The following is a 25,751-nucleotide window of genomic DNA, read 5'->3' on the forward strand; positions in this document are numbered from 1 at the left end:
GGAGCAAGAAAAAAAGTGAGGCACTACTATTACCATTTGTCACTCATCTTACAGGACAGACTGGTGACTACAGCATTCTCTGTTTGTCAAGGGGAAAGCAATAGTCTCAAGCTCACCTTGTCCTTCTCTCCTGGGGCTGAATTAGCAGCTAGGGTCCTCAAGATCAAGGAGTAGAGCCCTGGCTGGAGTGGCTCAGTGGACTGAGCACTGGTCTGCAAACCAAAAGGTTGCTAGTTCCATTCCCAGTAAGGGTACATGTCTGGGTTGCAGGCCAGGTTCCCAGGTAGGAGAATTTGAGAGGCTACCAATTAAAATGTTTCTCTCCCTCTCTTTCTCCCTCCTTTCCCCTCCCTCTAAAACTAAATTAAAAAAAAAAAAAAAGATCTAGGAGTAGAGTAGGGTAAGGGTAGGTACAACTCACACCAGAGGTTCCAGTTCCTGTCCCCTGTCCCATAAATATTTAATGGGGTGGGGAATTTACATGCTAGTTGCTACCCTGGGCACTAGTGAAACAGATACAAGTCAGTCTTTTGTCCCACCCTAATACTACGACCAGCATCACAATTAGAGGTTCTCCTTTTTCAATGAAAGAGAAACATGAAGAAACTAGCTAAATGCTGGTCTCTTGTCCTTTAAAATTTTCCAGGTGGCAAAAATTTCCACCCTGTGGGACAAAATAACAACCTGAATTTTCTGTGGGTAGCTTTAATTCTTGCTCGGTTTAATAAAAACAAACAAAAACTTTTTCTCTGAAAAGGCTCTGAAAAGAGTTAGGCTCTGAACCTGAACTTTGTCAGCCGCACCCAAAAGCGATGAACCTGCACTGGTCTACTTCCACTCCCACCTGGCGCAACTGTTCGCTTCTCCAAGTCAGCGGCCCACAGAGACTGTGGCCAAGAACCCTCACTGGACCATTCTGAGATCAAACCCAGGGAGCTGAGTCCAATGGCAAGGTGGACTCAAATCCTAATCCTAACAGATATCTCCTTTACTTTCATTTAGAAAAGCTTTAGGAATTAATCTTGAAGGAGGCACATTTGAGAACACATTTTTGCACAATGTCTGGACCACCAGTCACCATGCTGGGGAACGGGCACAGGTTGTCGAGGGTTAGTACGTGAGGGCCATGACGTGTACTTCTTTACCATCTCATTCTGAGTGTGGTCATTTGATAAAGAAAGATTTTGAACCTTGGGTAAACCTACAGGAAATATAGCTTGTAAAAATAAAACTTACTTGTGAAATACAAAATATACTAACTAATCAACACAGTTGTACAGTTTCCTTTTCAAGATCAGCTAAAACTCCTTCGGTGCTTAAACCCATACCATATACTAATTTTTAGATAACACATAAACAGAGCTGTTGTGCATTTTTAATAAGTTGGTGTTAGCATAAACTATAACGTCTGAAGATTTACTGTCAGGGTATTTGATGCTCTCAATCGAAATTCCTGGGAGTCTAAAGTTTCTGGGTAACATGAAAATTAGACAGAAAATATAAATTCCCAGTGTGAAGCTGGAATTTAAATGAAACCTCAGTGATTATACCTCCTCTCGAGAGGCAGAAAGGACTGAGTGTGGGGCCAGCCCCCCCCAACCCCTGGGCTCTGCACCCAGAGCTCTCCTTGTCTCTCCAGAGGGGAAGGGCCTCTCTTTGCCCTCCTGCAGCATATGATCTTTCACAGGATATTTATGGGCATCACTCACTACAACTTGTTCTTAAGTAACCAGTTAAATTAAGCTAGATTTACAGGAAGTCTGCATTCTTGTTTTTAATATATTGTTTAACATTTAAAATTTATTTTGCACAAACTACTTATATATATTTTTAGGTTTTAAAAATTGTTCTTAATCATTAATGAAGAATGTGCACTGCTCTGCCGTTTGTATATTTTTTCAAATTCATTCAAGAGGAAGACTGTTATCTTTCAGGTAATGATGAGCTTACTCAGAAGACCCAGCTTTGATGGCAGTGAACAAAATAAAATATAGTAAGACACATTTTAGATTGCAAATTCCAAATTCTAATTCCTAAGCCTCAGTTCCAAAGTGTACCTGCAATTTCTCTCTCTCAGCCTTCAGTAAGGAATGCGCTACCACATCAGTTGTTACCTCAGAGGCGGCTCATAAGGACGCCCTGTGGCCAACTGGGACCCACAACAGCAGGCGCTTCTCTGATAGGTTCTCGGCTTCAAGAGGATTGCACAAAACGTGTAGGTATTATTTATACTTTTAAAATATATGTAACTGCTTCTTCGTTGGAATAAGAAAAGTAATATTATATATATATATTCATACTTGACAGAGCTAAAGAAAACTAATAACAATATACATTTCAAGTAAGCAAAAAGAACAGTTTTAGGAGACAACAAGTTCATAAGCTGACTCAAATCCCTACTACAATTGTGTTTTACCTGCTCTTTTTCAAGCATATCTGCTTTACGGAGTATTTTCATTGCATACACATGCCCTGTATCTTTCTTCTGAACAAGCCGCACCTAAAAGTTATTTAAAAAATGCCAAGTTAAAAGTTTACAATGCCAAACTAAGGCTTTCATGTGTTATAGGAATATTTAAACTGAAAAAGTATTACAATTTATATAAACAACTAGCAATAACAAAGCAGAACAAAGTGCTTTTTGATGTATTAACATGGATACATTATGCCCAGGGAAGTCAGTGCTGGAGACATCCTCAGATATCTCCACACATGAACAGCTCTGGCTCCCAAGCTGAACAAAACAATCTAATTTAAAGCCCTCATTTTTTAAGTTAAGGGCTCATTAAACCCATGGCACATGTCATGCAGTCAGCTCAGAAAACCTAAGTAAATGACTACAACAATGTTTAAAACAATAGCAAAAGCTCATGTGTAGAACAAAATGTCTGGAAGGAAAAAAATCTAAAATGTATAATTAGGGAAATGGGGGTTTATGCAGTTTTCCCGTCAATTTTCCAATGTTTTTAAGAGAGAATAGATACATAGATGGAAAGAAAATTAATGGTCTATTGTACAACCCCCCTTAAAAAAAACTTCTTGGCAATTCCATGGACATTCTCCCCTTCCTCACCCAAGCTATGTACGTTTTCTTCTTCCTGAACCTTTGTTTTCCTGACTGAATCCCATGTCCCTTCCTCACTGAACAGAAAGCAATTTAGAGGGGGTACTGTCTGTTTCCCTCTCGTAAGAGGCCAACAGGGATTCTCAATGCTGAGGGATCAATTTAATCTTCTACCTGTGCTTTTGTATACATTTATCTTCTCCCTGAGGTATGGGTTTTCAATAACATGATGATCCTTTTATACAAAAACAGTGTAACTATTGCATCAGTAAGTCAACCACTTTGGATGCTTTCCATTAGGGAATGACCTTGCATGGGCTCATTCAAATCCTCCCCACCAGATCACTCCTGTGACCAAGCAGGATGTATCTGCAAGACTAGCTGGGACAAAGCTATAAATTCTTTCTACTCTCTCCCACTACCTATAGAACTCATTTCTACAAACCCTGTCTCCTAGGGCCATCGTTTCAGAGCTGTACCGATCGGGCATGAAGAAATAAAGGGTGGAGTGGTACTGGGGAAACAAGAGCTTTAAGATCAGGAAACCTGAGCCCTGGGCGGGTAGCTCTCAGGTAATTAAAGCATCATCCCAACATGCCATGGTTGAGGGTTCGATCTCAGTCAGATTACATACAAGAATCAATCAATGAATGCATAAATAAGTGGAACAACAAATCAATGTTTTTCTCTCCCCCACTCCTCTCTCTCCCTAAAATCAATAAATTGAATTTTTTTAAAATATCAGAAAGCCTGGGCCAACTTCTGGTACCACATGCTCAATGGCTGTGTGACACCGCAACACTACATGCTCCAAGTCACCTATGAGTTACAGTCATGATTATAGCAGAAAAACACAATCAATAACAACTACTGATTTCCTTCTACCTTTCAAATCTCCCTCTAGATCAATACTTAAAGCATCAACATCATCTCTGGAAGAGAGAGCACAATGATCGAGATTGGGACAGCGGAGAGGGGGGAGAGGACAGACAGAGCGGTTAGGATGTGGGGCTGGCATGCTCGACCCACCTCCCCCATGCAGGTCTATCAACTGTCACAAGCTCTTGGTACATTAGAAGCTTTGAAGTGCTGTGGCATTTCTCTACGGGGTAAGTAGCTTTGGCTGTGGGGTTCTGTTTTGTTTTTACCTCACCAAATGCTCCTCTGCCTATTACTTTTAAGGACTCAAAATCTTCCAATCCAAGTCTTGTTCTCTTCAAACGAAGAAACTCTGTTTCCTTCCGAGCATGAGCTGATCTCCTGAGTCGTTTCTAAGGTTTAAATAAACAAAAGGAGAGAGGAATGGGAGGGTGAGGAGTTGAAATTCTGCAGCAAAATCTTATTTGTGATTTGACCCATCTGGAAAACAAGCCCCCAGACGAAGCTTAATTTTTCACACACGAAAGCACTACAGAAGGACCTTCACAGGTCACTTCTCCCCTCCTGGCATTCAGACACAATAACCAGACCATAGTCAACAGATGGGTGCTTCCTCAGTGATCCTCTGGTCTAACCTTGCTAACGAAGGAGGGATAAACAACCAACAACATTTTCCTTTAACCTTTGTTACAGAAAATAAAAGTGAGTGCTTTTAAACTTCTCTCTGGGATTTTTACTCATTGCAGTTCATTTTACACTCTAGTTTTCTATTATCCCTACAAATCTGGGATATTTTTTCACCACTTTCCTGGGTTCTGTGATTCATTCCTATTTTTGAAAGCATTTCCTCTGCCATTTCAGTTCCTTTCAGTTTCTTGTTAACTGTATTTTCTCCAATCACATCTGTGGGCATTGGAGAAAAGGGCTGATTTGAGAGATCTTTTTGCTTAATAACTATTTCAGAAATTTGTCCCATTTCTGTGGAGCCTTTTCAGTGAATTCTGCAAGTATGCTATAAATTGCTTTTTAACTTTTTAATTTGGTTTCATCTCTTCCTTTTGTTAGGATTCTAAATTAATTCTAATGAACTTATTTTAGCTATAGAACTAGAAAAATCTTCCCCTCCTGAATGCTTGATAATTAACTTCTCCCTCTGCATGAATACCTAAACCCAGAAGCACACTAGCCCTCCTAAGTTTCTGTCACTGCGCCAAAAGCCTTCCCTGTGCACTAAGGCTAGCAATTTGCTGAAGAAGATGTGACCTGCTGTGCTGAGTATCAAGGAAAAAAAAATTCTGATTTTAATTACCTCTTCATCTTTTAGGCCTTCTTCCTCCATCACTTTTTCTAACTTCTTTTGTCTAAAAATAAATAAAGACACGTGAAATAACATTTGAATGATAATTTTCTGGGAAGTCTATACAAACATAAAAATTATTCTTTTAATGACTAAAACAGGTGAATCTTAAAAGATCTCATTAAAACAATTACAGTTACTAAGACAACTGAAGATTCCTACTTTACTATTAGTTTTACATTTTGAAACAGAATGTATAAGATGTTAATGCAACAAAGAATCTTATTTTGAAATGAAGAGTTCTTTTTTTCTGGCAGAACTGTATTTCCTCCTTAACAAACCGCAAAACAGCTGGTGTTTGATAACCTCATATCAAGGTGTTTCTCTACCTCTCTCTGAAACCTACTTCCTTTATTTTCACACCCTCCTCCTCCCTGCCACAAAGAGTAATAAACAACAAAGGTTGTTTAAGGTAAAAGGCAGAATTTAGATATTCAAGGGAGGTAACTGGTATCACTATAAAACTTAAGGACTCTAAATCTTTGCAGTACTGAATTGCAGAAACTGTATTCAAAAATATTGTTGGCCCTGACTGGTTATGGCTCAGCGGGTTAGGCAGTGATCCTGCAAACCAAAACTTCAGTTCAATTCCTGGTCAGGGCACATGGCCAGGTCCCTGGCTGGGGGTATGCCAGAGGCAACCCATCTCTGTTTCTCTCGCACATTGATGTTTCTCTCCCTCAATTTCTCTCTCCCTTCCCCTCTCTCTAAAAATAAATAAATAAATAAAATCTTTTTTAAAAAAAAGAATATTTTGCCCTGGTCAATGTGGTTCAGTTGGTTGGAACACAGTCCTGTAGAACAAAAGATGGCGGGTTCAATTCCCTATCAGGGCACATACCCAGGTTGCAAGTTCAATCCCCCAGTTGGGGCATGTAGTCTGTTTCTTTTTCTTTCTCAAGCACACATTCCCGCTCCTACTCCCACGAGCGCTCTCGCTCTCTCTCTTCCCTCCCTCCCTCCCCCTCTCTCCCAACCTCTGCCCTCCCCTCCTCTCACAACAATGAAAAAAAAATGTTCTTGGGAGAGGGGGTATAAAAAGTTTTATTTTTTTTAAGATTTTATTTATTTATTTTTAGAGAGAGGTGCAGAAAGAGAGGGGGAAAAACATCAATGTGTGGCTGCCTCTTAAACACCACCAGGGACCCGACCGGCAACCCAGGCATGTGCCCCGACTTGGAATCGACCCAGTGAGACTTTGGCTCACAGGCCCACATTCAATCAAATCCACTGAGCTACACTAGCTGAGGAAAAAGAAATTTTTTAAAGAATATTTTTGATCTACAGTTTCATATGGATTTGATAAAGCCAAAAGAAACAATGAAAACTTCCTCATAACCTTTATTTATTCAGTATAGTAAATGAAAGCACATACGCTGGCATCTCCCCTCCACCACTTATCAGCATTCCAGAAGATGGGCAATACGAACAGGGCAGGGGAGAAAAAGGTTCCGTGAAGTAACAGCATGTAGTCTAGTGTGGCTGAGGCACAGAGCACTTCTGTGTATGCCTGGCTCTTAGTGAGTCGCTGACTAAGAATGTACAGAGGCTTGTGCACAAAGAAGTGATTGGGATGAAGTTTCTATTTTAGAATGGCAGCCAGCAGTAATGAGCTAATGGACTGGTGGGAAAAACAACTGACAGACTGAGGCAAATTTAAAGCTATCGTTAAGGATTCATATGTGCAGTAAAGATCTAGGGCTGGACACCAGAATGACATCAACAGAGCTCCTGCAAAGATGACCGACCAACTGGCAGTAGGAATCGAGGGAAGTCTTAGAATTTCTTGTGTGGAAGGACAATGATGCCACTGACCAAGCCAGGAAACACCGAGATAAACATGGAAAGATAATGAGTTCATTTTGGTCAATGAATATGTACTGCAATAATGGTATTTAGTTTAAATGAATATACTGTTAGAAATATTACAAATCCATAGACCTACTCTACCCCGATGGGAAGAAGCAAGCATCTACATGACTGTTAGACTGCTCACTTTTCTTCTTCTAGTTCCCAGAATATCTTGGGATACGCATCTATGTGTGGTCATATACTGGAGTGAAAAGGTTACATTATTGGTAGTTCCATAAGTGTAAATTAATTGCATTTCGGTGATTAAATAGTTGAAGCAGGGAAGAATAAGAAGAGTCAAACTATCAATGGCAAGAGCCATAAAAACTCAGCCATGTTTAGTTCTTTTTGTGCCTTGATTATCAAATACCATCACACCTTCTGACTACACATTTTCTGAATGATCACCCCAGACTGGGCTATAAGTCCTCTGTGCTATCACACAAGGCATATCACAGAGACAGCTCCTTCTGGCTTTATTTTAGATCTAAATTCAAATTGAGCAGTTTTCCATGTTTTATTGAAAGTGTAATTAAATTGGTTTCAGTAGAATACCTGCCTGAAAGTACAGCTATGAGAATCCGCTCCTTGAACATGATCAGACCTTTCATTAGAGGACACATCCAGAAAAGCCCCACCATACAGAATTATCCCTGGTAATGATTGACTGGGACCAAGTCAGCAAAGGCCCTGAAGACACCAAAAATGGCAAGCACAGCCTGAAATAGGGCTTACAAGAGACATCCTCTGTGAGATGATACCACGGAATTACTGTAAACTTTGTTAGATTTTTGGTGGCATTGTGATTATATACGAAAACGGCCATATTTTTTGAAGTCCATACTGAAGTACACAGGATTGAAAGACAGATATTTGAAATTTGCTTTAAAATACAATAGCAAGAAAAAATAAAATGTAATAGATGAAACAAATTTAGCAAAGTCTTGACAATTACTGAATCTGAGGGAGGACTAAATCGGGATTGACTGCCTCAGTCCTTCTATCTACATGTGTATTTAAAAGTGCTCATAATGAAAATGAAAAGTGGGCCCATCTCTAGTCACAGCACCAGGTTAGCTGGCACTCCCGCCTTTGCTGGGGCCACTCTTCCACTCAGTTCCAATGTTCGAGACAGTAACCCTGGGGGAGAGACAGGCCATTTCCACGTGCAAGGCTTTCCATGAGCTCCACACATTTTCGTGTGAACTCATGTAAGTTTTTTTTTTTAATTTATTGGTTTTAGAGACAAAGGGGAAGGGGGAAGAGAGAGAAACTTCAATTTGTTGTTCCACTCATTTATGTACTTGTTGGCTGATTCTCTTTTTTATTTTTATTTTTTAAAGATTTTATTTATTTAGCCCTGGCTGGCGTAGCTCAGTGGATTGAGCGCAGGCTGCGAACCAAAGTGTCGCAGGTTCGATTCCCATCAGGGCACATGCCTGGGTTGCAGGCCATGGCCCCCAGCAACCGCACATTGATGTTTCTCTCCCTCTCCCTTTCTCTCTCTCTCTCTCTCTCTCTCTCTCTCTCTCGATCTCCCTCCCTTCCCTCTCTAAAAATAAATAAATAAAATCTTTAAAAAAAAGATTTTATTTATTTATTTTTAGAGAAAAGAGGAGGGAAGAAGAAAAGAAGAGAGAGAAACATCAATGTGTGGTTGCCTCTTACATGACCCCCACCAGGGACCTGGCCGGCAATCCAGGCATATGCCCTGACTGGGAATCGAACCAGCAACCCTTTTGTTTGCAGGCCGCTCAATCCACTGAGCCACACCAGCCAGGGCTGGTTGATTCTTGTATGTGCCCTGACCTGGGATCAAACCCGCCACCTTGACATATCAGGATGATGCCTTAAGCAACTGAGCAACCTGGCCAAGGCCCCAGGTAAGTTCTTTTGAAGGCAGGGACCTCATCTGAATTCTACTTCCACTAAGAATAGTGCTTTGTAAGTACTAACATTTTGAAATGCATATTGCTAACTTTTTTTTAAAAAAGGTCAGAGCTCAGAATGCGTAACAATGTGCAGACCCATTCCTGACTACTACTTTTAATTAGCCACCATTCGGAGCCTAATTTAGGCTCCACTCCCAGCGCAGCTTGATTCAGAGTTTTCAAGGCCTTTGCTAACTTGGTCCCAGTAAATCATTACCAGGGATAATTCTCTGTACGACAGGCCTTTTCTGGGTATGCCCTCTAATGAAAGAATCTGATTGTGTTCAAAGAGCTGATTCTGATAACTTTACTCCCAGGCAGGTATTCTACTGAAACCAATTTAGTCACACTTTCAGTAAAGCTGTGGAAAACTTCTCACTTTGAATTTAGATTTAAAATACAGTCTACAAGAGAGTAGACGACGATTTCTGTTGATGAGGCACTTAAAACCAGGAAAAACAGTATAGACATAAACAGTGGTCGTTATCTCCATGATCAAATTGAGAAAATTCTCAAGAAATACCCTAAAAGTGATTATGCAGATGTTTTTTTAAATCTCAACAAATTACTTTGGTTTGACTGATATCCAGTCAATGACTACCATTACAAGGTCTAGATTCACCCAACCCTGGGGCTTAAATAAAACTGACTCTTGCTCATTAGTAATAACCACATATTACAACTCACTATCAGCTCAGTTAGGAAAACCTGGGTAACAACATCTAAGAGGAGTAGCAGAACATGCTGGTTCTCAGAGAGTAAAATGTAAGAAATTTATTTGACTTTGGAGTACGGGAAGATGTAGACCATTACTGCCTATTAAATCAGGTTTTTGTGGCTTTAATCCAGCAAAACAGTATTTATGAAGAACAGAAACAATACAGAATATTTGTAAGAAGAAATGAAGTTTCCTCAGTTTTGGTTTCATATTGCTATAAATTATTAAAACCATTAATTTTTTATGAATAACTAGACAATTATGAACACCTACTGGGAACCTACATCACATGAGAGAAAACAGGAAGAGAAGTGCTATTCCTAGAGAAGGTTACCACAGAGGCCACTATAAAAGGCAAAACAGATGAAATAATGATGACTTGCCCTACTACCAGGTGGACTCAGCTTACAGTTCACCAATAGCATCAACAGGAGAGCATCCAACAGTATCCTGCAACACTGTGTGATGGGGACTGGACTCAGGGGGCCTAATTATTTTTCAATCCATCTGTAGAGCTTACTGCAGTGTTTCTATAAAAATAACCAATGTTCTCATACTCTACTTTTATACAGGAAACAGTATCAAAATGATTTTTATTCTTCCTTCTACTTCTAGGCTTTGGTCTCATCTCCTGTTGCAGGAAGTCCTTTGTTTTTGATGCAACCTGGTGCTCTCCCATACACAGAAGAGTGCAAAAGTCACAAGAGTGCAAAAGTCACATCTACATAGGAGAAAGACTAGAGGTTTTAAAGGCATCACATGAGAACATACAAACAAAATGAAAATTTGTATTATAACCGGGTCTCAACATTTACTAGCCCAAGACTTATTATTTCAAACTGCTTATCATACATTAGCCATATACTCATAATACAATTTCTTTATCAACTGTCTCACATCATTAAAATTCTGTTTTTAGCAGGCGTCTGTGATGTTCCCCCATATCAAAAAGCCATAGCCATTTCTGACAGTTTTCATTTTAGTTTACTTACTACTTCAGGAAATCTTGCCAATAACTGTTTTTCATTTATAATTTTTTAACTCTCTAGGAATAATAAAACCTATAATCATCTTATCAAATTGTATCAACAAACCCAAAACCAAGTATCAACTCACGTCCAAAAAAGAGGGCACCAAGCCCAGACTATTGTCACTTAGTGGGTAGAACACCCTCCTGTTGGATTCTGGCTCAGGGCACGCGCCTGGGTTGCGGGCCAGGTGCCCGGTTGGGGTTGCACAAGAGACAACTGATTATTGTCTCTCTCGCACATGAGTGTTTCTCTCCCTCTCCTTCTCCCTTCCTTCCCCCCTCTCTAAAAATAAATAAATAAAACCTTTTTTTTTTCACAGACATAGAACAAACACTTCAAAAATTTATATGGAATTATAAACGACCCCGAATAGCTGCTGCAATTTTGAGAAAGAAGAGTAAAGTAGGAGGGATCACAATACCTGACACTAAACTATACTACAAGGCCACTGTAATCAAAACAGCCTGGTACTGGCATAAAAACAGGCACATAGACCAATGGAACAGAACCGAGAGCCCAGAAATAACCCCAAGTCTCTATGGTCAATTAATATTTGACAAAGGAGGCAGCAACATTAAATGGAATAAAAATAGCCTCTTCAACAAATGGTGTTGGGAGAACTGGACAGCCACGTGCAAAAAAATGAAACTGGAGCACCAACTTACACCATATACAAAAATAAATTCAAGGTGGATAAAAGACTTAAATATAAAACGTGACACCATTAAAGTCCTAGAGGAGAACGTAGGTAGGAAAATCTCAAATATTTCACGAAGAAACTTTTTTACTGGCGTGTCCTCTAGAGCAAGGGACATAAAGGAAAGAATAAACAAATGGGACCTCATCAAAATTAAAAGCTTTTGCACAGCTAAAGAAAACAGTATCAAAATAAAAAGAGAACCAACTGTATGGGAAAACACATTTGCCAATGATACCTCAGACAAGGGTTTAATCTCCAAAATATATAAAGAACTTACATGACTGCACTCTAAGAAGACAAGGAATCCAATTAAAAAGTGGGCAAAGGACTTGAACAGACACTTCTCCAAGGAGGACATACAGAAAATCCAAAGACACATGAAATGATGTTCAATATCGCTAGCTATCAGAGAGATGCAAATTAAAACCACAATGAGATACCACTTCACACCAGTCAGAATGGCCATCATAAACAAAGCAACAAACAATAAGTGTTGGAGAGGTTGTGGAGAAAAGGGGACCCTAGTGCACTGCTGGTGGGACTGCAGACTGGTACAACCACTATGGAAAGCAGTATGGAACTTCCTCAGAAAACTAAAAATGGATCTGCCTTTTGACCCAGCAATTCCACTGCTGGGACTCTATCCTAAGAATACTAAAACACCAATTCAAAAGAACCTATGCATCCCAATGTTCATAGCAGCACAATTTACAATAGCTAGATGCTGGAAGCAACCAAGATGCCCATCAGTAAATGAATGGATCAAAAAACTATAGTACATTTACACAATGGAATTCTATGCAGCAGAAAGAAAGAAGGCGCTCCTACCCTTTACAACAGCGTGGATGTAGCTGGAAAACATTATGCTTAGCGAAACAAGCCAGTCAGTGAAAGACAAATACCATATGATCTCACCTTTAATAGGAACCTAAATAACAAAACAAAGAAACAAGCAAACTATAACCAAAGACACTGAAATAGAGGACAGGCTGACGGTGACTGGAGGGGAGAGAAGAGGGAATTTAAGGGGACAGTGGGAAGGGTTCACAGGAACAAACTTAAAGGACACATGGTCATAAACTAAGGGGAGGGTGGTAATGGGAGGGAAGTGGGGAGGGTGGGAGGGGGGACTGGATTGGGAGTAAAAGGGAGAAAACTGTATTTGAACAATGATTAAAATAAAAAAAATAAAATAAAATCTTTTTTTAAAAAAGAGGGCACTAAATGAAAAAGATTAACAAGGAAGAGAAATATTAACAAGGAAATATTGATTCTGAAAAGCTCAAAGTATCTGCTGCCTTTTAATTTTATTTATTTACTTTTTTTAAAGATTTATTTATTTATTTTTATAGAGGGAAGGGAGGGAGAAAGAGAGAGAGAGAGAGAAAGAAACAACAATGTGAGGTTGCTGGGGGCCGTGGCCTGCAACCCAGGCATGTACCCTGGCTGGAAATTGAGCCCTGCGACACTTTGGTTCGCAGCCCGTGCTCAATCCACTGAGCTATGCCAGCCAGGGCCCTCTTTACTTTCTTTAATCCTCACCTGAGGATATGTTTTTTATTGATTTGAGAGAGAGAGAAACATGTATCCGTTGCCTCCTGCTCACGTCTGAGTGAGGATCGCACCCACAACCTAGGTGTGTGTCCTGACCCAGAATCAAACTCAAAATCTTTTTTGGCATACTGGAGGACACTCCAACCAACTGAGCTACCCAGCCAGGAGAGTATCTGCTGCTTTTGTAAAAATGAAAAATTCTGGTGATTTGAGGACAACAAAAATTACCAAAAACAAACATTCTAACTCTCTTATATGTCCAAAATTCTCTCCTCATTGTCTTTTGATTAATTTGGTCTTAAAGAAAAAAGCCACAAAAGCTTTTGGAAGTTCTTTCCATCTTAAGAATCCCCCCCCAAAAAAGCATTGATTTCAACCCATTTTAGGGTACAATCAGTGCAAAGCACAACGTAACACATTAATAATGTAAATAAAACCACGTATCATCTTGTTCCTGGGGAATGTAATACATAGGGCAGAGTCAGTATGATTAGAAACCAACTGACTATTATCAACTAAAACAAGTAACTCAAGATTCATAAGTATTTGCTTTGTAACAACAACACCTGCTCAGATCATCCTCGGCTAGCAATATACTATGCAAATTTATCTTTTAATTCCCCATGATCCTAACAACTGGTACTGGGCAAGCACTTGTCCCAGTGAACAGCAACTAGCTACCACCAGCTATTCAACATGTTTGCCAATCTGCAAACAGATCTATATATTTAAGGTCAAATCATATATCCCATGTAAATTATGACTTACATCCTCATTAAGAACATGGATGCAAAAATCTCTATCAAAATATTAATATGCTGAATTGAGCAACATATAAAAAGAGTAATACATTATGAGCAAGAGTATTTTTTTAACTTCAGGAATGCAAGGTTAGTTTAATACTCTAAAATTCATCTATGTCCCTGGCTGGTGTAGCTCAGTGGATTAAGTGCAGGCCTATGAACCGAAGTGTTGCTTGTTCGATGCCCAGTCAGGGTACATGCCTAGGTTGCAGGCCAGGTCCCCAGTAGGGAGTGCACTAGAGGCAACCACACACTGATGTTTCACTCCCCCCTTTTCTCCCTCCCTTCCCCTTTCTCTAAAAATAAACAAGTAAAATCTTTTTTAAAAAGATAGTCAATGGGTGAGAACTTCCGGCAAGATGGAGGAATAGGTGGACGCACCATACCTCCTCGCACAACCAAGATTAGAACAACAATAATTTATAGACAGAATAACACCCAGAACTGACAGAGGATTTATCTGAATGGAAGTCGGACAGCCAAGAAGTTGAAGTAGACCCATTCATCCAGACTGGTAGGAGACGACAAGCCGGGCAGGCGCGGGTCGGCGGTGCACAGAGGTCGGGGAAAACTTGGTGCAAAATCAGCGCGACAGCCATCCAGGGTGCAAGAATGCAGCGGTGATCCCTGAGTACGCAAGCTGAGGCTGGTGGACCCAGTGAGGCAGCAATTGTGGACCAGGGCAGAGCTCGCAGCCCAGGATCCCAGAGAAGGGTCTGAGCCCAGGAGAACGGAACTACCGCCATTGTTCCCTCCCGTACCCGCTCCCGCCCCTACCCCCACATATAATGTCACAATCTAGCGACTGGGGTGCCCAGCCCCGGTGAACACCTAAGGCTCCACCCCCCACCATAACAAGAGCGACCAGACCGGAAAAAAAAAGGAGAGACAGGGAAAGACATGTTTCCAGCAGAACAGATCAGTCCCCCAGGGCTCTCCCTTTTGAGTGACCAAGAAATAGCCAATCTATCCAATTAATAGCCAATCTAATAGCCAGGGTGGAGGGGAGAGAAGGGGGGAAATGGGGCAACTGTAATAGCATAATCAATAAAATATATTTAATGCACAGTTCAAAACACTGGTGATCAGAAAGCTCACGGAATTGATTGATTTTGGATGCAAATTAGATGAAAAGATGCAGGTTACCATAAAAGAGATGCAGGAAGATATACGAAGGAGAGCCAATAGTGAAAGGAAGGAATCTGAGTCTCAAAACAATACAGTGGACCAGAAGGAAGATAGAATCAACCAAGCAGGAAAGCATGATGAAATAAGAATTAAAAACAACAAGGAAAAGCTTAAAAGCATCCAAGACACATTTAAAGGTTCCAACATCTGAATTATAGGGGTACCAGAAGGGGAAGGGGGAAAGCAACAAATTGAGCACGTATTTGAACAAATAATAAAGGAGAACTTCCCCAATCTGGCAAAGGGAACAGTCTTCCAAGAAATCCAAGAAGCTCAGAGAGCCCCAAAGAAGTTGGACCCAAGAAGAAACACACCAAGGCACATCATAATTACATTAGCCAAGGTAAAGACGAAGGAGAGAATCCTAGAAGCAGCAAGAGATAAGGGGACAGTAACCTACAAAGGAGTTCCCATCAGACTGTCAGCTGATTTCTCCAAAGAGACCTTACAGGCAAGAAGGGGCTGGAAAGAAATATTCCAAGTCATGAAAGGCAAGGACCTACATCCCAGATTGCTCTATCCAGCAAAGCTCTCATTTAGAATGGAAGGGCAGATAAAGTGCTTTTCAGATAAGGTCAAGTTAAAGGAGTTCATCATCACCAAGCCCTTATTTTATGAAATGCTAAAGGGACTTATCTAAGAAAAGAAGATAAAGAAAAGACATGTATAGTAAAAGGACAGCAAGCTCACAATTATTAACAACCACACCTAAAGCAAAACCAAAAGAAACTAAGTAAACAACTAGAACAGGAACAGAACCACAGAAATGGAGGACACATGGAGGGTTAGCAGCAGGGGGGTGGGAGGAGGAGGAGAGAGGGGGAAAAGGTATAGAGAATAAGTAGCATAGAATGTAGGTTGAAAATAGATAGGGGGAGGGCAAGAATAGTACAGGAAATGTAGAAGCTAAAGAACTCATAAGTATGACACATGGACATGAACTACAGGAGGGGAATGTGGGTGGGAGAGGGGGTACAGGGTGGAGGGGAGAGAAGGGGGGAAATGGGGCAACTGTAATAGCATAATCAATAAAATATATTTAAAAAAAAGATAGTCTATGTAATTCACCATATTAAAAGATTAAGGAGAAAAACAATATACTCATTCCCAAGATGCAGAAAAAGCATTTGAAAATATTTAACACCTACTCGTGACTTAAAAAAAAAACAACAACAACTTCCAGCCAAACAGGAACATAAGTCAACTTCCCCAATGTATAAAAAGCATCTTTGAAAAACCTACAGCTAACATAATAATGAACAGTGAAATAGTGAGTGCTTCCCCCTTATATTGGGAACAAAACAAAGATGCCTTCCTACTAATATTGAATACTGTACCTGAAATTCCAGCCAATGCAATAAGGCAAGAAAAGAAAGATGTATATATTGATTGGAAAGAAGTAAAACTCTCTAAATATGATGACTGTTTACATAGAAAATCCTAAGGAATCTACCAAAATAAGCTACTAGAATAAGTATATTAGCAAGTTACAGAACATAAGGTCATATACAAAATTCAGTTATATTTCCATATGCTACAGCAGTGATTTTCAACCTTTTTTCATTTTATGGCACACATAAACTAATTACTAAAATTCTATATACTATATTTTTTTGCCAACCTGACAAATAATAGGTATAATTTTGATTCATTCACACCATCTGAATGCAGATGGCTGTTGTTGTGATGGTTGTTGTCATATTTTTATTTGAAAATCTAAGGGAAAAGAGATTAATACCCCTCACTAAATTGTATGTTTTAAAAATTCTTGCAGCACACCAATGTGCTGCGGTACACCAGTTGAAAATTGCTGTGGTACAAAGCCATGGACAGGAACTTCAATGGTCAGAGCATTATCCCGATATGCTATGGTTGCAGTTTCACTCCCTGGTCAGGACACATACAAGAATCAACCAATGAATGCATAAAGAAAGAAGTGGAACAATAAATCAATATTCTCTCTCTATTTCTCCTCTCCATACCCCTTCCTCTCTGTCTAAATCAATTTTAAAAAATCACTGTGCTACAGCAAAGACTGAGAAAATGAAATTTTAAATATCCATTTATAACAGCACCAAAACCCCCCAAAATACTAGGAAAAGATGAACAAATACACATAAGACCTCCACACTAAATACTACAAAACATTGCTGAGAAAAATTAAAGAAGACCTAACAAAGTGGAAAAATATACCATATTCATGCATCTGAAGATTCAATGTTGTTAAGCTATCAATTCTCCCCTAAATTGATCTATGGATTCAATACAATTACAATCATAATTCCATCAAGCTTTTCTGTAGAAATTAATAAACTCTAAAATTTATATGGAAATATAAAGAACTTAAAATATCCAAAGCAAGCTTGAAAAATAAGGGGAAAAAAGACAAAGTTGAGAACCTACACTACCTGACTTCAAAACTTACCACAGAACAACAGTAATCAAGACAGTGTGATACTGGAATAGGAATAAATAGATCAATGAAATAGAACAGAGCATCCAGAAATAGATACACACTTACATGGTTTTAAATTTTGACAAAAAATATCAAAAAACAATCGAATGAGAGGAAAAAAACCCTTTTATACGACAAAATGGTATTAAAATAACTGGATATCCATAAAAAGCAAATAAGTCTCAACCCCCATTTTATATCACACACTTATTAATTCAAGATGAGTCATAGTACTAAATGTAAAAACTAAATCCATAGTACCTCCAGGAGAAAACATGGAAGAATATCTTTATGACTTGGGATAGGCAAAGGTTTCTTAAAGGTCACAGAATGCAAAAACTATAAAAGAAGACAAAAAGAAGCCTGAGTTGAAAACCTCTGCTCATTTAACATCGTTAGGAAAATGAAAAGAAAAGCAACAGACTGGGAGAAACTATGTATGACAAAGGGCAGGTACCTAGGACATATAAAGAACTCCTACAACTCTATGGTCAAAAAATTTGATTAAATTTTCACAAGGGAAATATATAAATGGCCAAAAAGCACATAAAAATAGTTCAACATCAGGACTTCCGGCCAAGATGGAGGTATATGTAGACACACTATACCTCCTCGCACAACCAAAAGGGCAACAATTTAAAAACAAAAACAACCAGAACTGACAGAAAATCAAACTGTATGGAAGTCTGACAACCAAGGAGTTAAAGAAGAAACGTTTATCCAGACCAGTAGAAGGGGAGAAGATAAGCAGCCAGCAGAGAGGACTTGTGGCAAGGTGGTGGCTGGCAGACCAGCTGCTGGACCAGTGAGACACAGGATTGTGGAGTGGGCAGTCCCACATTCAAGTACAGATGAACCTGGAGGGACAACTGGGGAACAAACCATACCATGCAACCCAGGGTCCGAGCGCATGGAAATAAAGTCTCAAAACACTGATTGAAAACACCTGTGGGGGTTGAGAAGGCCGCAGAGAAACTCCCAGCCTCACAGGAGAGTCCGCTTGCGAGACCCACAGGGTCCTACAACGTACACAAACCCACCCACCTGGGGAAATAGCACCAGAAGGGCCCAATTTGCTTGTGAGAAACAGAGTTAGTGACTGAAAACCAGCAGAGAGCAGAGCAAGCGCCATTGTTCCCTCTCAGGCTCCTCTCCCACATACAGCATCACAACCCAGCCATGTGGGTTACCCCACCCTAGTGAAAACCTAAGGCTCCACCCCTTACTATGTAACAGGTGAACAGAGGAAAAAAAAAAAAAGGCCCGAGTGGAAAAACAGATCAAAGCTCCAGAAAAAAATACAACTAAGCTACAAAGAGGTAGCCAACCTATCAGATGCACAGTTCAAAACACTGGTAATCAGGATGCTCACAGAATTGGTTGAATTTGGTCGCAAATTAGATGAAAAAATGAAGGCCATGCTAAGTGAAATAAAGGAAAATGTACAGGGAACCAACAGTGACAGGAAGGAAACTGGGACTCAAATCAACAGTTTGGACAAGAAGGAAGAAAGAAACATTCAACCAGAAAAGAATAAAGAAACAAGAATTCAAAAAAATGAGGAGAGGCTTAGAAACCTCCTGGACATCTTTAAACGTTCCAACATCTGAATCATAGGGGTGCCAGAAGAAAAGGAAGAACAAGAAATTGAAAACTTATTGATTTGAACAAATAATGAAGGAAAACTTCCCCAATCTGGCAAAGGAAAATAGACTTCCAGGAAGTCTGGGAAGCCCAGAGAGTCCCAAAGAACTTGGACAGAAGGAAGAACACACCAAGGCACATCATAATTATACTACACAGATTAAAGATGAGGAAATCTTAAAAGCATCAAGAAAAAAGGAGACAGTTACCCACTGTCTCCTTATGGGAAAGGAGTTTCCATAAAACTGTCAGCTGATTTCTCAAAAGAGACTTTGCAGGCAAGAAGGGGCTGGAAAGAAGTATTCCAAGTCATGAAAGGCAAGGACCTACATCCAGGATTGCTCTATCCAGCAAAGTTTTCATTTAGAATGGAAGAGCAGATAAAGTGCTTCTCAGATAAGGTCAAGTTAAAGGAGTTCATTCATCATCACCAAGCCCTTATTATATGAAATGTTAAAGGCGCTTATCTAAGAAAAAGAAGAAAAAATATGAACAGTAAACTGACAACAAACTCACAGTTATTAACAACCACACCTTAAACAAAAACAAACTAAGCAAACAACTAGAACAGGAACAGAACCACAGAAATGGAGATTATATGGAGGATTATCTGCAGGGGAGTTGGGAGGGAGAGAGGGGCAAAAGGTACAGAGAATATGTAACATAAATGGTAGGTAGAAAACAGAAAGGGGGAGGTTAAGAATAGTATAGGAAATGTAGAAGTCAAAGAACTTATATGTATGACCCATGGACATGAAATGTGGGTGGGAGGGGGTGTGCAGGGTGGAGGGGAATAAATGGGGGGAAACGGGACAACTATAATAAAATAATCAATAAAATATATTTTAAAAAATACCTCAACATCATTAATAATCAGAGAAATGCAAATTTAAACAATAGTGAAATACCACTAAACACCCACAAGAATAAAGTTACAAGATTGACAACACAAATGTTAGCAAAAATGTAAAACAACTAGAACTCTCATCCATTGTTGGTAATATTTTGGAAAAAGGTCTAGTAATTTCTTTAAGATTTTATTTATTTATTTTTACTCAGAGAGGAAAGGAGGAGAAAGAGAGGGAGAAAAATATCAATGCATGGTTGCCTCTCATGTGCCCACCACCGGGGACCTGGCCCACTACCCAGGCATGTGCCCTGACTGGGAATGGAACAAGCGACCCTTCAGTTCACAGGCCGGCACTCAATCCACTGAACCACACCAGTCAGGGCAGGTCTAGCAGTTTCTTATAAAACTAAACATATGCCTATGTATGTTTATGACCCAGCAATTCCACTCCTAAATTGACCCAAGAACTGAAAACAAATACTCACGAAAAGATCTATAACAAATGTTACTGATAATAGAAACTTACTCAAAGTAGCAAAAAACTGAAAAAGCCCAGATGTTTGTGAACAGAAGACTGTACAAACAAACTGAGTTATAGTCAAAAAACAGAATAGGCTTTCTGGTGGTGAAAACCTCTCCACAACAACATGCCTTTTGATAAGGATCTCCTTCATTCCTCTCCAAAGAGGAGAAAAAACACGAAGCACCTGGTGCAGAGCCCCAATTCCTACTTCATGGATGTGAAATGCCCAGAGTATTATAAAATCACCACCATCTTTAGCCAGCACTAAAGGCACCCCAAATCAGAATGAGTGGAGAACCATCCCAATAAACACATTTTGGATGCATTCACACACACACACACACACACACACACACACAAAATCCAGAATGGTTTATATATCAGCAATATAAATGAATAAGCTTTTGATACAATAGCAACATGAATGTATCTTGAAAACATTACACTGAGTGAAAGATGCCTTTCTCAAATGAGTAGTTACCATATGGTCACTGTTACCACAATTACAGTGGTACACACAGTTACCACATCGGTTTACACATTCCATTTGTATGGAATAGGCAAGACCAATCAATGGTAAAAACAAAACCACAACAGTGGTTCCCTGGGATTGAAGGAGAATTTCCAGGAATGAAAGAACTTTCTGGGATAATGGCAATGTTTTATATCTTGATAGGGGTTTAAGTTATACTGGTGCATGCATTTCCCAAAGGGGTATTCGTAACCCATAAGGCAGGGGTGTCAAACTCATTTTCACTGGGGGCCACTTCAACCTTGTGGTTGCCTTCAAAGGGCTGAATGTAATTTTAGGACTGTATAAATGTAACTACTCCTTAAGAGTTAAGCGAGAGCTCTGCGCTGCCACTGGGTATAAACAAGGTGCCGGGCCAGATAAAACAAGGTGGAGGGCCAGATTCAGCCCATGGGGCTTGTGTTTGCCACCTGTGCCTTAAGACTATGCATTTCAATGCATGCAAATTTTACTCCCTTAAAATACTGAACTCTAGTGTGTTATACAAGCAGAAATATTCAGAAGTAAAATATGCTGATATCTGATACATACCCTAAAGTACAGCAAAAATTAAGATAGATTAATGAACGGATAGATGGATGAATACAGAGCTATGTGATAAAACAACAAATGATAACTGTAGAATCTACATGATATATTTATGGGTATTCACTGTACAATTCTTTCAACTTATATGCACTTTGAATATTTTCATAATAAAACACTAGAAATAAATCTTGAGTTACCACATGAACAGTATACACCAGATCAATAGCAAGAGCTGCTACCACCACCATTAACTACACGATTATGACGTGTGACGCACCATGGTAGGTACTCACAGGTATCACACCGAACCCCCACGACAATCCCCTCATTTTCCAGATGTGGGAACTGAGAAACAGAAAGACTCAGAAACTTGTTCTAGCCTCATACAGCTACTAAAATGGTGGAGGCAGGATTCTGAACCCATGCCTGACTCTAGGAGAGTTGTGCTTTCCATCAGATCACACTGCCTTCATGAACTCCGAGGGTCTGGCCGCCCTGTTTTATACTACCATGGAATGTTGTAGACTCAGTAGACTATTTCCAGTGATCGTGGGTTATGACAGCAAGGGCTTTGGAAACCAGTGACACTGTCAATCCACTCTAATGGGACAGGCTATAACATGGCTGCTGCTATTCTTGTCTCCTTTCAAAGAAAAGATAGTATGAAGGTGCTTTACGATAGATACTACACATAAATACCAAAACCGTGACAGAATTTTCTTAAACAAAATTCTTTACCTCATTTCTCGTTCTTCATGTTGAGCAATAAGGTTGCTATAAAAATTCTCCAGTGTCACTTTGGTCATTGTCACCCTTTCTTTTGTGTGATTACTCATGGATGAACAAGGTGTTGACCCTGTCATTGCCATGGCTGCTAGAAACAAAGAAAAGAAGTGGTTTTAGTCTTTAGAATTCACCAATTACACACTTTCCTACCCTACTGGTAGGACTATAAATTGAGACAACTCCTCTAGAGGACAAAGAAGTAAAAAACAGAACACTTGGTGAAAATAATGTCCTAGTAGACATTAATGTCCTATGACCCAGAAGTACCATCCCTAGGTAAAAGGCCTAGAGAAATTGTCACTCAGGCTCTTAAGGGGATATGCACAAGGATGTGCATTACAGGAGATGTTCATTATGCCATCATGTTGTTACGGGAAATTCAGTAAAGAAATAAATAAAATGCTGTGGATACATACAAAGAAACACCACGTATCAGTCAGAAGCAAATCTACCTCTAAAAGTGACCATGAATGTATCTTTATATACTGCTGTATTTTTTAAAAGGAAAAGAACATGATCACAACACCATATGTGTAAATTAAAATATATAATATAGCCCTGACTGGTGAGGCTCAGTGGGTTGAGCACCGGCCTATGAACCAAAAGGTCAACAGTTCAATGCCCAGTCAGGGCACATGTTTGGGCTGCCTGCCAGGTCCCGAGTCAATGGTGTTCAAGAGGCAACTGCTCAATGTTTCCCTCCCACATCGATATGACTCTCCCTCTGTTTCGGCCTCCCTTCCCCTCTCTCTAAAAAAATAAATAAAATCTTTACTAAAAAAATATTTTTAAAAGAATATATAATATAGACATAGTACAATTCTTTGCCATCCAGGTATCTACCTTGGAGAACTCAAAGACCCATAGGGATTCATACACAAGACAGTTTGATGCAGCATTGTAAACAAAGAAAAACTAGAAATAACTTGAATAACCAACAGAACTGATTAAATTATGAAAAAGTCCTATAATGAAACATGCAAACAATTAAAATATGTTAAAATGTTTAATGTCAGGGAAAATGTTTCCAATCCAAGTGAAAAGAGTAGGTTACAAAACAGAATGTATACCTTCTCAATTATGTTTATGTGTTTATGTTTATTCTTGTGCACTGTATGTGCACAGAATTATTAAAAACACTTGTATCAGTTCTCCCACCGCCCCCATCGCGGGTCCGAGCAGTTTGGACCGCGGGAGCAGCAGTATCAGCCAGGCAGTCCAGGTCTGCGAAGGATCCCCGCTTGGCACTGCTCTCAGGCACCCGGCACGCGCCCGCCCCACCGCCACGATGCCCAAGAGGAAGGTCAGCTCCGCCGAGGGGGCGGCGAAGGAGGAGCCCAAGAGATCTGCGAGGTTGTCCGCTAAACCCGCTCCTGCAAAAGTGGAAACCAAGCCAAAAAAGGCGGCAGGAAAGGACAAGTCTGCAGACAAAAAGATGCAAATGAAAGGGAAAAGGGGAGCAAAGGGAAAACAGGCCGAAGTGGCTAACCAGGAGCCTAAGGAAGACCTATCTGCGGAAAACGGAGAAACTAAAAACGAGGAGAGTCCAGCCTCAGATGAAGCAGGAGAAAAAGAAGCCAAGTCTGATTAATATCATATATCATGTCTTATCAGTGGTCCCTGTCCCCTTTCTTGTACAATCCGGAGGAATATTTTTATCAACTATTTTGTAAATGCAAGTTTTTTAGTAGCTCTAGAAACATTTTTAAGAAGGAGGGAATTCCACCTCATCCCATTTTTTTTAAGTGTAAATGATTTTTTTTAAGAGGTGAAATCATTTGCTGGTTGTTTATTTTTTGGTACAACCAGAAAATAGTGGGATATTGAATATGGGAGGCTTTGATTGTCTTGGGTGCCGGCTAAACATTCCATAGATGGGGGTAGTTTTTATATCCTATAACACAAAGCATACTAAATGGCAATTTGGAGTCAGTTGTGCATTTACTATGTCTCGAACATTTTAAATTACTTCTATTCTCATGTTTTTGGTAGAAGTGTTTCCTAAAGAAAACCACTCCTTGATCTTCGCTCCCCCCCATCAGAACTTTGTGCACTCTGTAACATCTTGTTGTGGTAGTCCAGTTTTCCTAGTAACTTCGTTAATGTGCTGTGAAAGATTGAAAATTCAATTATGTAGTATATATATTAAATTGTGAATTAGTCAGGCTTTGATGTAACAGCGTATCAGCATTTGCAGATATTGGTACTTGATACATATAACAGTATCCTTAATAAGATAAGGAAATTAGTCCCCAAATTTTAAGCTGGAAAGTCACTGGAATAACTTCAGAAAAGAATCATAACTACATGATTTTACATTTTTGGTATGTATGTTAAGAATTGTGTACAAATTGAAATGTCAGTGTACTTATCTTCAGAACAACCAATAAAATCTCACTTTTGAAAAAAAAACACTTGTATCAAAATGTTATTAGTGGTTTAACTCTAGACTGTGAGAGATCATTTTATTCTTGTTTATGCTTTCCACATTTTCTGTATTTTCTTCAATAACCATGTACTATTACCATTAAGTTACAACTAACATTTAAATGTATAATTTCTATAGTTTAAAAATATCTGACTAAAATGCTCATCTATAGGTATATATGTACTCTGACATGTCTATTTGATAAATGTTTGCTATCTACTTGAGTTTACAAGTTAAAACAAAGACCTATGATGGAAACATATTACAAACAAAGAAGTGAACTGTAAGTTTAGTGACAGAAGATGCCACAGAAACAAGGCACCCTAGGCTCCCAGGTATATGTACGAGAAAGCCAATACTAACGAAGTTTAAATAGCTGACAGAACATGTTTTCCTATATTTAAAGTTCATTTTTCCCCAGAAATTTTTGCCATCCTACATTGTCACACTTGACCAGATTGCTCACCAACCTTGGCTTGCTCCAGCTCTGGCAATAATGTTCAATATTGTATCCTTATCATGTCTTCCTCCCACACAACCTGCCTCTAAGTCTGTCTCTTCATCCCAAAATAAAGCTGACTAAAAATCAGCAGGCGCCAAGGTCCAGTTTCAAAGGTACTGCATTTTCTGAAAATTTTTCTGAAGGTTCTCCTCTTAATGCTTTAGCAGTGTCTGTTTTGTATAGCAAACTAAGGCCTGAAAGGAATGTGCACTTGTTATTACTAAGAAAAAAGACAACATTAAACAATTTCCTAAAATGACACTCGGGGAAAAAAAACAGAGACTAACCCTTTCAGAGCAAAGAGATTCAACATCAAGGTTCTGCTTCAGAGTCAAACATCTTGATTCATAATGTGCCAAAATTATCAGTAATCACAAATTCAAGACATTGAACTCAGCTCTACCTTATCATAAAATGTTATTTTTTT

At 39.5% G+C, this 25,751-nt stretch overlaps 2 protein-coding genes across 3 annotated transcripts in view; one reads left to right on the forward strand and one right to left on the reverse strand.

Annotated features, from left to right (window-relative positions):
- The window catches only part of STK38 (serine/threonine kinase 38), a 48,989-nt gene that overhangs the window by 20,725 nt on the left and 2,513 nt on the right, over positions 1-25,751 (reverse strand). Inside the window, exons 2-5 of one of the 2 annotated variants that reach the window (XM_028508644.2) lie at positions 22,347-22,479; positions 5,253-5,304; positions 4,213-4,335; positions 2,417-2,500 (exon numbers count right to left, since the gene is read on the reverse strand). In XM_028508644.2, coding sequence (XP_028364445.1) covers positions 2,417-2,500; positions 4,213-4,335; positions 5,253-5,304; positions 22,347-22,477 — 390 coding nt within the window. In that variant the 5' untranslated portion in view covers positions 22,478-22,479. Of the gene's footprint in view, positions 1-2,416; positions 2,501-4,212; positions 4,336-5,252; positions 5,305-22,346; positions 22,483-25,751 lie in introns of both variants that reach the window. The other variant, XM_028508643.2, reaches the window with a different exon arrangement.
- LOC114493884 (non-histone chromosomal protein HMG-14-like) lies at positions 23,541-24,400 on the forward strand. The gene has a single exon (XM_036024032.1). It carries the CDS (start codon positions 23,683-23,685, stop codon positions 23,983-23,985), a length of 303 nt encoding a protein of 100 aa, XP_035879925.1. The 5' UTR covers positions 23,541-23,682; the 3' UTR covers positions 23,986-24,400.

The sequence above is a fragment of the Phyllostomus discolor genome, chromosome 4 (assembly GCF_004126475.2).
Source record: "Phyllostomus discolor isolate MPI-MPIP mPhyDis1 chromosome 4, mPhyDis1.pri.v3, whole genome shotgun sequence".
NCBI classification, from domain to species: Eukaryota; Metazoa; Chordata; class Mammalia; order Chiroptera; family Phyllostomidae; genus Phyllostomus; species Phyllostomus discolor.

Excerpts from the sequence above, each read along its gene's own strand:
- LOC114493884 (XM_036024032.1), top strand. The coding sequence starts at position 23,683 with ATGCCCAAGAGGAAGGTCAGCTCCGCCGAGGGGGCGGCGAAGGAGGAG.